Genomic DNA, 15388 nt, shown 5'->3' with positions numbered 1-15388 from the left:
AAGACACTTCCGGTTAATCGAGAAAAGAAAAAGCGTGGTTGATTTTCAAGTAAAAATCTAGATCGATTTGGATCGTTTGCCAACCAACCTAAAAGTATTAAAATTTATAAAATGCTGTTGTCTTTTATTCTTGAAATCTTTAAAAATAAGCTTTATTTATTCTCTACATTACAGCACCGCTGCATCTGCGGGCATTCCAAACCCAGACACCACCTGTTACATGTTGGATAATGGAAATTTAAAACCGCTTGCCTCTGCCTTGAATATGAGCGGACTAAATGCTAATATATCACCCGGTAATAACAGCAATGCTGCAACCACTTCTAATCTTAATAGCACGCCTCAAATGCCGACAGTTGAAACCCCACCAGCACGTCAGCCGTCATTGCCGAGCAGTGGCGTTGAAGTGCTATTAGCCGAGAAAAATATAGGACGTAATTTGGATAGAAGTGAGACCTCGACGCCTAAACGAAAAGATGGACTACGGTAAGTACGTTTGTTAGAATAGGATTATAGTGACTGTCACACAGCAAAAGAGAAGGGCATACCGATGCCTAGCGGCCCATTGTGATACAATTTGATGAGTTAATATGTAAAAGTTAAGCAAATATATTCGCAAATGCTGTAGAGGCAAGAACTGCAAACATTCGATGAAGTGCTTATCCATACGTCCCCTGGTCTGAGCAGTGTTAACGCTTTCTGAATACACTTCGTCCCAACAGTAGGTTTGGAGCCATCCTTCAAGTCACCGTGATCTGAGGGTCCATCGGAGTAGTATAACCGAGTTGATGCAAGTTTTTGGGTATAGTCCCCAGAATGATCTGTAGGAAGAAACGGTTGATCTCGTTCTGTGTTTGTGTCCTGCGCTCGCCAGGTCAAGGCTCCAGCTATTAGGGGCGGCGGTTTTGCCAAACCTCGAGGCAGCAATTAAGCTGGGTCCTAGAAAACTGCTAGTATTTGCCAAGAGGACGGAGTTATTCTATAACGTATGTCCTGGCACCTGATTGGGGTTCTTCCGTTTGGTCGTCAAACAAATTCTGGTAACACTATGGACACATTCAGTCTATGTGGGGTCTTTATTGACCGGCCAGTTCAACCTTACCTAACCCTGAATGATGGCATAGTCAAAGCTGATGTCGTTCCCGGCGCAGGACTGAGTTATATTTCGCTTTGAGCCACACCCACATGAAACCCACGGCCTGTGGCCTCTGGAGCTGTCCTCAACTTGTGTGTTCCAGTTCAGCTTATTTAGGATTTGTCGACTCCTCCCGTACCGATGGCACTGCCACAAAGACCATGTCAGCACAAATGTATGTCGTTCGGAGTCGGTATTAAAACATCAGTTTCTCCATACTCATTGTCCCTAAGATTCAGCACTCAGTAATCGACGATTCCTAAACATCTCGTCTTCTCAAAAAATCTAATTCAATTATATTCAGCACACTTTCCTCTCTTTTAGTGAGACTGCACCATTAGATCTCTCGCTGCGCCGTTCACCCACTTCATATGTCGCCAGTCTACAAAGGCATCGCTTACCATCGACTGCTTCCTATCCAGATACAGAGCACCAACGCATGGATATGGACACTTTATTGGAGGCAAGTAAAGAAAATCTTTCGATGGACGAAAGTGGCACAGTAACGCCTGAACAAATCGTTTGTGCGCCTTCACTACCGAATAGCCCTTCAATGAGTCCATCACCAAAACGACGTGCTATCAGTCCACGCAGTTCAGGTGCCGGCAGTACATCTTCTATGTCTCCGCCAGTCAACGTATCGACGGCATCATTGGTTGCTGCAGCTGCTGCAAGTAATATGTTAGATTTACCGTTACGTTCCATGTTACCCGCAGATCTAGCAATGAAACTATCCGAAGCGAATATGATGAATCCACTGCTTGCTAAGCAAAATTTCGAGCTGGCTTTAAAACTCTCCGCTGCAGCAGCGGCAGCTGTAAATAACAGTTCACCGCCAGGTGTCGCAAGTGGATCTACATCATCAGACTTGGCTGCAGCTGTAGCTGCCGCTACTGGGAAATCGTCATTAATTGGATTGTCGGGTTTAGGAAATACTTCGGGTGCGACAGGTAATAACACTGCACTTGGTGCACCAAACCCCGCAGTGCAACCACAAATTTATGTCAAGCAAGGCGTTTCCAAATGCAAAGAGTGCAATATTGTATTTTGCAAATATGAAAACTATCTGGCACACAAACAGCATTATTGTTCGGCGCGTAATCAGGATAGTGGTGAGGGTGAGACGAAAGCTGCGAGCTCATCACCACTGAGCGGTGGTGGTGCTCTTTCGAATGTTGAAACAGCACCAGTTGCATATCAACAGTTAATCTGCGCTGCTTGTGGCATCAAATATACATCGCTGGATAATTTGAGAGCTCATCAAAACTACTACTGTCCTAAGGGCGGTGGTACAGCAGCAGGAGCGGGAGCCGTAGCGGTGGCTGCAGCAGCTGCTGCAGATTCTGCACAGGTAAGATGATATTCATATTCCATACTCACACATTTACTCACAAATATTTTGCGTTATCTTTAGCTCCCTTTGGCCAAGGATAAGTGCGGTAAATGTAAATCGATACACGAGCTGGGACTACCATGTCCTCCACCGCCCACTCTGCAGCATTCGCAAAGCGGTGCACAGCATGTTTCTAGCGCTACTAATGTCAATATGACGGCGGCGTCTACATCTATGACGATAGCCAATCAAAATGTTTATAAATGTCCCGTTTGTGATGTTGTTAGTTTGACAGCGACAGAGAGCCGCAAACATATGGAGACCCATGGTACTGTGAAGGCATTCCGGTGCAGTATCTGCCGTTATAAGGGCAACACATTGCGGTAAGTAACATATCCTTTTTATAAGCTTTTATTTAGCTTCACTTGGCTGTTGTATGTAATGAAATCTTGCAAATTAAATTTGATACACTTCCCGGTGTCCGATTGAGCTGAAATTTTGCACACATGTATAACTCCGATGAAAATTTAATATTACTTTGCTAGAATTTGATAAATTAATCGATAACAGAGTTATCGGTAAAGATTTATATTCACAAGGGAATAACAGCCTAAGTCCTCAAGAACGCAGGTAACTTCGCTTTGTTTGTGTATGCAACAATGTTGCATTCTTTTCTGCGCACTTGATTTTGTTTTACAGATTTTTGGCGATCACGGTTGCCACTTTGGGTCCATTTGGACCAAAAATGGTCCCTTCCAACCCCATTTGGTCCACTGGTACATTTTCTTCAATTTTGGTCCTTTTTAGCCAGTTGCCACGATTTTGGTACTTTTCTTTCTTTTTCACTCAGCTAAAAATTCACAATATTGCCCAAAAAATTTGCAGCACATTCGTTAACCCACATATAATTTTGAATTTACTTAAATGGATTTCTAACCACAAAAAATTGCTCAGTCAATAAAAATGTACGAGAACAGTGACATTTCACCTAGGAAATAATTTAGGCGAGGCATTAAAAAGAAAAGTGTTGGCAAGCACACTGTCGTTAATTGTTGATGAAACAGCCGACTTATGAAAAAAACTCTTGTTTAATATTTATAATAATAAAGACTAGATATTTCCATCGGTTATTAAACACTTAGTGAAAGATTTTTGTCACTATTAGAGCTAAAAGCTCTACGTGGTGTGATGGTAGCGTGCTCCGCCTATCACACCGTATGCCCTGGGTTCAACTCCCGAGCGAAGCAACATCAAAATTTTAGAAATAAGATTTTTCAATTAGAAGAAAATTTTTCTAAGCGGGGTCGCCCCTCGGCAGTGTTTGGCAAGCACTCCGGGTGTATTTCTGCCATGAAAAGCTCTCAGTGAAAACTCATCTGCTTTGCAGATGCCGTTCGGAGTCGGCATAAAACATGTAGGTCCCGTCCGGCCAATTTGTAGGGAAAATCAAGAGGAGCACGACGCAAATTGGAAGAGAAGCTCGGCCTTAGATCTCTTCGGAGGTTATCGCGCCTTACGTTTATTTTTTTTAGAGCTAAAAGTATGTATGTATTTCAAATGCACTTGCGCCTCTAAGAAATTCGACAAGGCTTGCAACTGATGAAGCGTGGAGTTTAATGAATTGAAAACTAAATAAAAGAATGAAACTAATTTTTTTATATTAAGTGTACTTGCCACTTACTTATTTCAAGCCTGCCGAGATATATTGAGAGTTTGTGAAGGCACGTCGATATTTAAATCTTTTTCACCCAGCACAAGAAACATTTTAACTGAAAGGCAGAAATACTTCTTGAAGGCGATACTTTATAGATGTACAACAAATGCGATTAAAAAATTTTATTTTTATATTCAGCTTTTGAAGCAAATGCAAAAGATATTTGATTTTGGAAGAAATATTTTGTGTAAAATTATCGCCGTAGGTGCTAGCATTTTCCCCTGATGCCAGGTATCAAAACTCACACTTACTGAATCTAGGCTATGATATAAAGTTTAAACGTAAAGAGAAAAAGTAAGTATCTATAGAAATAGAACTAACAAAATTGCTTAGTTTCATTTATGCTCTACTGAGTTTTCCCCATAGTTCGACCAGAACGCAAATTTTTGAACCCTTTCTTACTAACACTTAAGTGCGCTATACATTTTATTTCATTGCAACCAACAAAAAAAATTTGGTCATTTTTTTTGAGATTTGGTCCTATTTTTCCGTCAATTTTGGTTCCAAATGAAAACTACCACACCGTGTTGGCAATGGAACAGAACAGAGATCTGCAATGAGGAGTTGTAAACTGAACGCCACATAGGCAAAGTCACAATAAAATATGATTTTAATTTAGTTAACACTCGAATATAAGAACTTGACCGTTCAAAGTTGACTTCGAAGAAACCTTGTAATCTTGATGCATTAAAAGAAATGGATAGGATGAGAAATGTTATAAATAACTATGTAAAGATTACATAACTAATTTAAACAATATTTTAAAAATAATCTTTTATTATTAAAAAAAAATGTAAGGGCGATAACCTCCGAAGAGATCTAAGGCCGAGCTTCTCTTCCAATTTGTGTCGTGCTCCTCTTGATTTTCCCTACAAATTGGCCGGACGGCACCTACATGTTTTATGCCGACTCCGAACGGCATCTGCAAGGCAGATGAGTTTTCACTGAGAGCTTTTCATGGCAGAAATACACCCGGGGCGCTTGCCAAACACTGCAGAGGGGGGACCCCGCTTAGAAAAATTTTCTTCTAATTGAAAAACCTTATTTCTAAAATTTTGATGTTGCTTTGCCCGGGGTGTGAACCCAGGGCATACGGTGTGGTAGGCGGAGCACGCTACCATCACACCACGGTGGCCGCCACCAATGAAACAGTGAACTTATAAAGTGTTATATTTCTTTACAGTCAATTTATTTTTTACTTTTTAGTTAATTTTATTAACCAATAATAAAAGCTTATTTTTAAAAAAGGTTTTTTTCTTTAATTTTATTTATACTCAACTGTTTCAGGGACAACCCTCCATTGCAGCACATTTGAACTTAAAGTATAAATATCTCTTAGCTAGATGGTCAATTCACCAGTACACTACCTCAGAAGATTGCCCTACCCAGTAGTCTCCCGAGCAAATGACTGAACTAAAATTGTGGCAGTTACCAGCACACAATAGTATGCCCTATAAAGGATTAAGTCGAAGTTGATAAGAATGCAGGGGTGCCTGAAGCCAAAAAGGCCACAGCCCATATTACGGCCAATAATCTGTCCACAGCCCCCATTCCCTTAATATCCACCGTATAAGTTTAGGCGTTGTTTAAAGTGCGACGCTGTGTTCGTCCAGGGCAGCATCCCATGAAACGGAATTGGGTTGACTAACATGTCAGTATCAGCATACAGTTGTTTCTACCAGTGTTGCAAGAGTACAAGGCGTACGATGACTTCCTAGCCCAATCCTTCTCAATCAGTCAACAGGATACTTTCCTGTTCAAATCCAGGACTCCTGAAGGCAGAGATCATATATCTCTTCTTAAAAAGGGCCGATTCTCTTTGATCTGGGTGTGCCTTTGTACACTTATCTCGATTGTTTATGAATTCACCAGAGCGCCTTCGACCAGCGATGGTTTTTTCGATGACACCAAACAGGTTATTGTTAAATGGCCACTTCGATGTCTGCATAGGTACCTCAAGCTAACTTTTCGTGCTCGAGAGAATCCTTTATTTACTCTCAGTCGAATGCCGAACCGTTTTCGTTGACGTGCTCATAAAACAGGCATGCCGCCGACGAGTTCTGTTCCTTATATACAAATCGTCGTTTGTAAACGGTATAATGATAGACTGTTAGGTCTGAAGTCCTTTGGCAGTCGCTGACGATTACATTTCTTGGTGAACTTACATAGTTCTCTAGGAGGACATAGAGAGAGGCCAAACTTGAAGCATCGAAACTTTCAAAAATTTCTGGTTTGACGCACAGATGGATCGAAACTGGATGATGGTAAAACTGGAGATGATATCAATGGATCAACTTCTACCTTTCAGATGGGAATCCATGCAAAGAGCAGTTCTCGATAGAGAATGCCTTGAAACCCTTGCTTGCTTGTTCTACTTCGAATTTAGATGATGCATATACATATTGCTATCCCTAAAGCATGTTAGGATGCATTAGAATTTCCAACGCTTCCACTTTTAGGCATTTCTGTCAATTGTGAATGCCCCTACAAACTGGCGTCGTATGATTTCCAGTCCTGAATATCGGCAAGGAAAGTGGTAATTCCACGAAACCGGCGTTGAAGCCCAAAAGTATTTGTTTATTTCGAGAAGAAAGCTTGGTTGGATCGACTCATTAGTAGGATATCTGATTTTTGCAAGTTGCATTGTAATTTATTTAAGACAATCTGGGGTCCGTTTCACAAAATATACAAGTCTTGTATTACAAGTAAAGTTCTTTCGAAAAGAAAATTGTATTACAAGACTTATATTTTTGCAAAGCAGGCCCTTGGTTGAGAACATAAATAGTGACATTGGTCTCTGACACTATACTGTCTTCGAACAATCTAACAACTCACTCTATGCCATGGACCTCCGGCTGGAAGACACAGCCAGAATCAGGAAGTCTGTACAACTAGTTAACTTACAGATGAGGCAACAAGTAAAAGATGTCGTTTAACACTTCCTGAGGAGCGCTGCTAATTGCAATTGATATTTGGAGGCATGCCATTTTTTGCACCTTCCCAACCTTTAGCTCATTTCACGTTTGGTTAAGTGCCTTCCACCAGACTAAAGCCAGTGACTGCGGTTTACATACCATGGACGACTTACTGTAACATCTGACAACCCTATGCTTCCAAGAAATTTTATGGAAAGTTCGTTTTTAGTTTGATTCTAATTTGATTTTTTAAAATTTTTTTTTTAGTGGTATGCGCACCCACATTCGCATGCATTTCGACAAAAAAACCACGGATCTCAATGAGGAGCATTATATGTCTTGTATACTTGAGGAGGAGGGTATGGAAATACCCAGCATCGCATCAACAATAAATCAAGATCAATTAGCACAACAAATTGCTGCCGTTCAACAACAACAACAGCAACTACAACTGCAAGCACATCAGCAGCAACAACAACAACAACAGCAGCAGCAACAAATATACAATTGTGATTTATGCAGCTACTCATCTTCCTATAAAGGCAATGTGGTAAGTTTTTGAAGAGGATCAAAAAGATAATGCCATGTATCTAATCTTATTGAGTTATCCTTACATTTTCAGCTGCGTCATATGAAGTTAGTACATCCCCATATTAACATCAACTCACCATCAATTTCACCTGAAGCTAATGACCTGGATGCTGGCGATGTGACATGTTTGAACGGCGAGACTGGGTAAGTACTGAGGTCATAATAGGGCTGGTAAAGAGTTCTATAGCCAAATGTCTGATTCTTACAAATTGACGCTGGAAAACTTAAAAAAAACAAGTAAGAAAGGCTAAGTTCGGGTGTAACCGAACATTACATACTCAGTTGAGAGCTATGGAGACAAAATAAGGAAAATCACCATGTAGGAAAATGAACCTAGGGTAACCCTGGAATGTGGTTGTATGACATGTGTATCAAATGGAAGGTATTAAAGAGTATTTTAAGAGAGAGTAGGCCATAGTTCTATGGATGGACGCCATTTAGGGATATCGCCATAAAGGTGGACCAGGGCTGACTCTAGAATTTGTTTGTACGATATGGGTATCAAATGAAAGGTGGTAATGAGTATTTTAAAAGGGAATGGGCTTTAGTTCTATAGGTGAACGCCTTTTCGAGAAATCGTCATAAAGGTGGACCAGGGGTGACTCTAGAATATGTTTGTACGATATGGGTATCAAATGAAAGCAGTTAATGAGTATTTTGAAAAGGAGTGATCCTTAGTTCCATAGGTGGACGCCGTTTCGAGAAAAATCCATAAAGGTGGACCAGGGGTGTCTCTAGAATGTGTTTGTACGATATGGGAATCAAATGAAAGGTGTTACTGAGCATTTTAAGAGGGAGTGGGCATTAGGTCTATAGGTGGACGTCTTTTCGAGATATCGCCATTAGTGTGGGCCAGGGGTGACTCTATAATGTTTGTACGATATGGGTATCAAACGAAAGGTGTTACTGAGCATTTTAAGAGGGAGTGGGCATTAGGTCTATAGGTGGACGCCTTTTCGAGATATCGCCATTAGGGTGGGCCAGGGGTGACTCTAGAATGTGTTTGTACGATATGGGTATCAAATGAAAGGTGGTAATGAGTATTTTAAAAGGGAGTAATCCTTAGTTCTATAGGTGGACGACTTTTCGAGATATCGCCATTAGGGTGGGCCAGGGTGACGCTAGAATGTGTTTGTACGATATGGGTATCAAACGAAAGGTGTTACTGAGCATTTTAAGAGGGAGTGGGCATTAGGTCTACAGGTGGACGCCTTTTCGAGATATCGCCATTAGGGTGGGCCAGGGGTGACTCTAGAATGTGTTTGTACGATATGGGTATCAAAAGAAAGGTGGTAATGAGTATTTTAAAAGGGAGTGGGCATTAGGTCTATAGGTGGACGCCTTTTCGAGATATCGCCATTAGGGTGGGCCAGGGGTGACTCTAGAATGTGTTTGTACAATATGGATATCAAATTAAAAGTATTAATGAGGCTTTTAAAAGCGAGTGGCCCTTAGATGTATATGTGAAAGTGTTCTCGCGATATCGACCAAAATGTGAACCAGGTGATCCAGAAAATCATCTGTCGGGTACTGCTAATTTATTTATATATGCAATACCACTAACACTATTCCTGCCAAGATTCCAAGGGCTGTTGATTTCGCCTTGTAGAACTTTTTCATTTTCTTCTACTTAATATGGTAGGTGTCACACCCATTTTACAAAGTTTTTTCCAAAGTTATATTTTGCGTCAATAAACCAATCCAGTTACCATGTTTCATCCCTTTTTTCGTATTTGGTATAGAATTATGGCATTTTTTTCATTTTTCGTAATTTTCGATATCGATAAAGTGGGCGTGGTTATGATAGGATTTCGGCCATTTTTTATACCAAGATAAAGTGAGTTCAGATAAGTAGGTGGGCTGAGTTTAGTAAAGATATATCGGTTTTTGCTCAAGTTATTGTGTTAACGGCCGAGCGGAAGGACAGACGGTGGACTGTGTATAAAAACTGGGCGTGGCTTCCACCGATTTCGCCCATTTTCACAGAGAACAGTTACCGTCATAGAATCTATGTCCCTACCAAATTTGAGAAGGATTGGTAAATTTTTGTTCGACTTATGGCATTAAAAGTATTCTAGACAAACTAAATGAAAATGGGCGGAGCCACGCCCATTTTGAAATTTTCTTTTATTTTTATATTTTGTTGCATCATATCATTACAGGAGTTGAATTTTGACTTAATTTACTTATATACAGTAAAGATATTAAATTTTTTGTTAAAATTTGAATTTAAAAAAAAATTTTTTTTAAAAGTGGGCGTGTTCTTCATCCAATTTTGCTAATTTTTATTCAGAACATATATAGTAATAGTAGTAGCGTTCCTGCCAAATTTCATCATGATATCTTCAACGACTGCCAAATTACAGCTTGCAAAACTTTTAAATTACCTTCTTGTAAAAGTGGGCGGTGCCACGCCCATTGTCCAAAATCTTACTAATTTTCTATTCTGCGTCATAACTTCAACCCATCTGCCAAGTGTCATCGCTTTAACCGCCTTTGGCAATGAATTATCGCATTTTTTCGGTTTTTCGAAATTTTCGATATCGAAAAAGTGGGCGTGGTTATAGTCCGATATCGTTCATTTTAAATAGCGATCTGAGATGAGTGCCCAGGAATCTACATACCAAATTTCATCAAGATACCTCAAAATTTACTCAAGTTATCGTGTTAACGGACGGACGGACATGGCTCAATCAAATTTTTTTTCGATCCTGATTATTTTGATATATGGAAGTCTATATCTATCTCGATTCCTTTATATATGTACAACCAACCGTTATCCAATCAAACTTAATATACTCTGTGAGCTCTGCTCAACTGAGTATAAAAATTGTCCACGGTGTCCGGGTACCTATTGGAAAACCAAACCTAAACATTGATCAGGTTCACACCCAGTCGCGATTCCGATGTTTTAACGACATCTAATCTATGTATTAAAAAAGTTCTTTTACGAAACAATTATATTCTCTATTAGACATACACCCATAGATATCTTCACTATAACATCGTATTTAAAAGTCCTGATAATTGGGTAATTCCTGAAATTTATGTACCTTCTGCTAACGTTCGAATCGCTAAACTGTTGAATAAATAACTCCAATATTCAGTATTGCAATATGGTCCTTATTTAGTCTACTTGTGGGAGTTGTACAATCATATTTCAATATCACTTACTTCACATACGCGTGTTTAAACCAAACTAATTAGTCATTACTCAGCTTGCGCTGCTTTTATACTCTCGGTTTCTCGTTCACCCATTTCTCCTAAGATCTAGTAATTTCGCGAGCAGTTGTATCTCATGCTTGGTTACCAGCTATATGCATACATTTATATTTGTAGTTTATGCTTTTCTACTAGCCATATGCGTGTGTATGTGTGAGTAACTACTTCGGCTGATGACTAAATGTGTGTGTGTGAAATATCTCTTCGCAGACTTGTACATACGTATCGTTGCTTGCTGCGTTTTGTTGTTGTGATTATTTACTGTCGCCTACTGGTAGTTAACCAAATCCTGGAAACAATAAGGGCAAAGGGAACAATGGCAGCTGCATATGCAGATGCCTCATTGATACTGTTACTGAGCACATCTAAATTCCCTTCCAACCGACCTCATGCAAACGGCACTTTGATAGAATTTCTCGAAGGTAGAGTCCAGTTTAACTTGCGGGATTTGACTAGAGCACCGTTAAAGCTATCTTCTGAAGCCAGCTATCTTTGAATACATTTTCCTTCCAAATTAAGCTGGAGTGATCAAAGAAGGAACTGGTGACTTTCGCCGTATAACGTTCATGGTATGCACAAGGCAGTCATTCAACAGATACAAACGTACGGCACTCTAGTCTGGTGAAAAGATCTACATAGGTACTTATTGCTCCTCCCTGGTGCCTATACATTTGTTTGTGCTGGGGTTGGCGGCAAACGGAGCTCTTAAACTGGGACAATCTTACATATTAGCTGGTAATTGTATGTCGCTAAACTCTTACCCTGTTCAGCTTTTTTCCTGTACTACAACTTTTCCCCACATGAGGCCATCAAACAGCGAGGCATTTGTGCCTGCCTTTGAAAGGGTCCAGCTATTCCAGGTACAAGCCCCGACATCATAGTTCTTAAATAGTTTTCCGTGTTCGTTAGGAAAAATAGTTCTAATTAACAACTAAGTATCGTAAAATACGAGGGTGTGTGGTCAACATGACGACGATCATATGATCCAAGGTTTAGTGTATTTAATTTTCCTTACTCAGGTTTCTACTCAAAACTATCTTGGTTGATTGGTTGCGGTGCCGCCCGAATGTCAAATATCACAGCCCAAGTAACGCACGGGGCGACATTCTAATGCACATTTCTCCTGGAACCAGTAACTACCCATAGTTAGAAACGTAGTGTGTGCTAGAGCTGGGCATTCAACTAGGTGTGTGTGTGTTTCTGTTGATTGATGTAAATGTATGATGCATCACGGCGACCTCCGCTGCCTCCAGCAGTGCCCCAGCCGTTGCAAGTTCGTCTGCTTTTCGTTGCTCTCGATGTTCTTGTGACCAAGTACCCATATCAGAAATACCATGAACCGTAATGAGTCCTGCGACAGAAGCGTACACGCCCACTCTATATCCAGGACTTCCGGTTGGAAGATACTAGCTCCCACACCGCAGTCCATTCTGGAACCGTCAGTGTAGAGTGACATTGCGTCTTTCATTTGCACCTATCCTAAAATAAAAAAATATTTTCTTTGCGATTTTTACTTTCAGAAATTTCCACATAAAAACCGAACCACTCGATCACCCACTTAACCCAAGCCCTCTATCGAATTCTGCACAAATACTAGACAAAAACAATACAAGCATTTTGGCTAACACCTTAACAGCACCACCGCCCCTAACCAACAAACTCAGTACCGAACTGTTGCCACAAATTAAAACCGAACCATTGGATGTTGGTAGCGAAACAATGCCAGCAAATCAACCACCACCACTACTACCACCAGGGCTTACCGGCTCACCAGCCATAGGACCACCGCCACCGCTCAATGCTGCCACCGATGAGAACGCCACTGCTGCAGCAACAAATCAAAAATACTGTCAAACATGCGATATTTCTTTTAATTATATGAAAACATATTTAGCACATAAACAATATTATTGCAAGAATAAAGTTAGACGCCCCGACACCAATGATAGCCCTAGTCCAACTGCTGGACATGGCATAGGGTCGCCTAACTCCTTGTTGTTGTTGCAAAAGAACAAAGAGAATTTACAACAGGAGGCAGCCATTTGATAGAATGAATTGTGGCAAGCGACGCGCAAACAATGGGAATGGTATTATAAGTGCTTTTGAAGCAGCAAACAAAACGGTCGGAATGTAGGAAGAATTAGCATGCGCAAAATATAAAGCATACTTTTAGGCATTAAATTTTAAACAAAGTTGTAAACGTACAGTATTCGCTTCTTGAATCTCTGTAGATGAAATCGTTTTTGGAAAGATAATAGCAATACAAAAATAATAATTATCGTATACTATATACAGACATGCCGACATACATACATTGGTAAATAAAAAAAAATATTTTTAATGTTATATACTGCTATGTATTTGTTCTTAAATATTATTAAGTATATAAAGATGATTTTGTAAATTATTGTCACAAATTAAACTTATCGATATAATCATGACTTTAATGCATGCCAAAGTTAATTATATAAATTAAATTAATAATAATTAATTAATAACTCAAATTATTATTGTATGTATGTAAATATTAAATATATACTATGTAGGTATATATATTGAACAATTTTCAAATTAATTCGAATGTTTTAAATTTAAGAACATGCATATATAAAATTGTGTATGTATATAATATATAGAATACATACTCCGCCGATTAATAAACAATAATTATATATACTTACTAAAGAAAGGCATACAGCACCAGCAACCCAATGGCAATAATCGATACAATTTTTAAAGTATATCAGCTGATCCTAAATACATACAACATATAAATATGTACAAAATATTTCTCAAAATATAGCCAATTGATAGATATATGTATAACGGAGTTTCCGTTACAGCCCAAATTTGGCTAGCGCTATACATATGCGTTTAGTTGACTAGTGTTTAACCCCGCCATTTCGGTCATTTAAGCTGAGATGAGCAGCAAAATTGTATCTTATCGAACAAAGTGGCAAGGTTAAAATCTAGTCAACTTTAAAGGCCAGTTAAACTTCCTTAACCCTAACGCCATAGGCTTATCCATAACCATCTCCAATGTGATCGATTAATGGTGCCTTAACCTAAAAATCGTGAAAATTTCATAAAAATGAAGAAAACGCAAAACATTACAAACATATTCCACAAAAATAAGTCTCTTAGTCATAACGTATCAAAAACAATGAATAAAATCCACAAAAAGTAATTAAATCCACCAACTCAAATATTTTTAGGTTATGGATATGGCGGGAAACCAAAAACCAATTGGTTGGCTATGGAATGGTTATGGCGTTAGCGTTATGGTATGGCACCATTAATTGATTGCATTGATTTCCATAAGATAGGTTCGACCAGCTGTTTTATCTGGTTATGGTTTTATGGTTATAAGTCACCATTAATTGGCCCTTTACCTAGAGTGTAAACTCGTACTGAAAAACCAGGCCTAAATTTTTAAAATAATACAAAGTGCGGCTAACTATGTGCAACATTGAGTGTAATTTCCCTAATACAGCCTAAAATCATCTTTTTTTCGGACGTTGGGGAGTGGCCCAATAAAAACAGGCTAATCCTGGGGCAAATCTTAACATCCGTGGTCGTATAACTTGTCACGTAAAAACATGATTTTCGGATTATTACATACGTGAACGTACTACTTCGATCGTAATTTTGGATCGCAACATACATACGTGACGAGTGACTGAACGTACACCTTACGTTCCACTTTCTTTCGAACACAAACTTACGATCTCATACCCACAAATTTCACGGAAAATGTAAGAAAATTGTTAAAATAGAACAATAAAAAAATATAATAAATTTCAAACTCTTATTATTAACAAAGGTCGATTTCAAACCCACTCAGCATTTAGGTGATACAATTTTGAATTTCCCTACATATTAATACAATTTGATTACTCTTTCTGACTAAAAAATTAACTATCATACAATTGAACAAAAGAAATAATCAAATATGAATACTTTTGATGATCAAAAACTGTACATAGTTTTTCAATCATATTTTGGAATCATATTTGAATCAAATGTGCTCACTTTAGGTGATCAAAAATTTTTAATCATTTTTCATTCAGCTTTCTGACTGTTTTCTGACAATCTTTGTTGACTGAATAATTAATTTTATACTTGTTAAAATTTTACTTTTAATTGAAGATCTTATTTTTTCGCATACACACATTTTTTCAATCATAAAGTTCAGAAAAAATATATTAAAATTTTATTCTTCAAGACAAGAAATAATGTACATATATACTGCTCCTAAGATGTCCCCAACCATTTCTCCACCTTCGGCTTCCCAGAAAATACAAATCCAACCATTAGACAATACAGAGGTTGTGAACTATTTGAACTCCAGGTAAGTGAAACTCTCTTGACATATGTACCTGGATATGGCTTCAACATTCCGATATGGTACGGGATAGGGGTACCATATCGTATTTTAAGATGTTGACGATCATATCTGATGCTGGATATTGTAGTCG

The 15388-nt window shown here is 38.9% G+C and overlaps 1 protein-coding gene across 1 annotated transcript in view; it reads left to right on the top strand.

Annotated features, from left to right (window-relative positions):
- ush (Zinc finger protein ush) overlaps window positions 1–14829 on the top strand; it is a 462348-nt gene extending 447519 nt beyond the window's left edge. Inside the window, exons 7-12 of the mRNA XM_067767030.1 lie at window positions 175–486; window positions 1460–2486; window positions 2550–2851; window positions 7365–7647; window positions 7720–7832; window positions 12431–14829. Of these exons, the coding sequence (XP_067623131.1) occupies window positions 175–486; window positions 1460–2486; window positions 2550–2851; window positions 7365–7647; window positions 7720–7832; window positions 12431–12956 (2563 nt within the window). The 3' untranslated portion in view covers window positions 12957–14829. The remainder of the gene's footprint in view (window positions 1–174; window positions 487–1459; window positions 2487–2549; window positions 2852–7364; window positions 7648–7719; window positions 7833–12430) is intronic.
- The last annotated feature ends 559 nt before the right edge of the window (window positions 14830–15388 follow it).

Source organism: Eurosta solidaginis, chromosome 2 (genome assembly GCF_040869045.1).
Source record: "Eurosta solidaginis isolate ZX-2024a chromosome 2, ASM4086904v1, whole genome shotgun sequence".
In the NCBI taxonomy this organism is placed as follows: Eukaryota; Metazoa; Arthropoda; class Insecta; order Diptera; family Tephritidae; genus Eurosta; species Eurosta solidaginis.
Note: the sequence above shows the minus strand (reverse complement) of the source record. Positions and strands in the feature narration are given on the sequence as shown.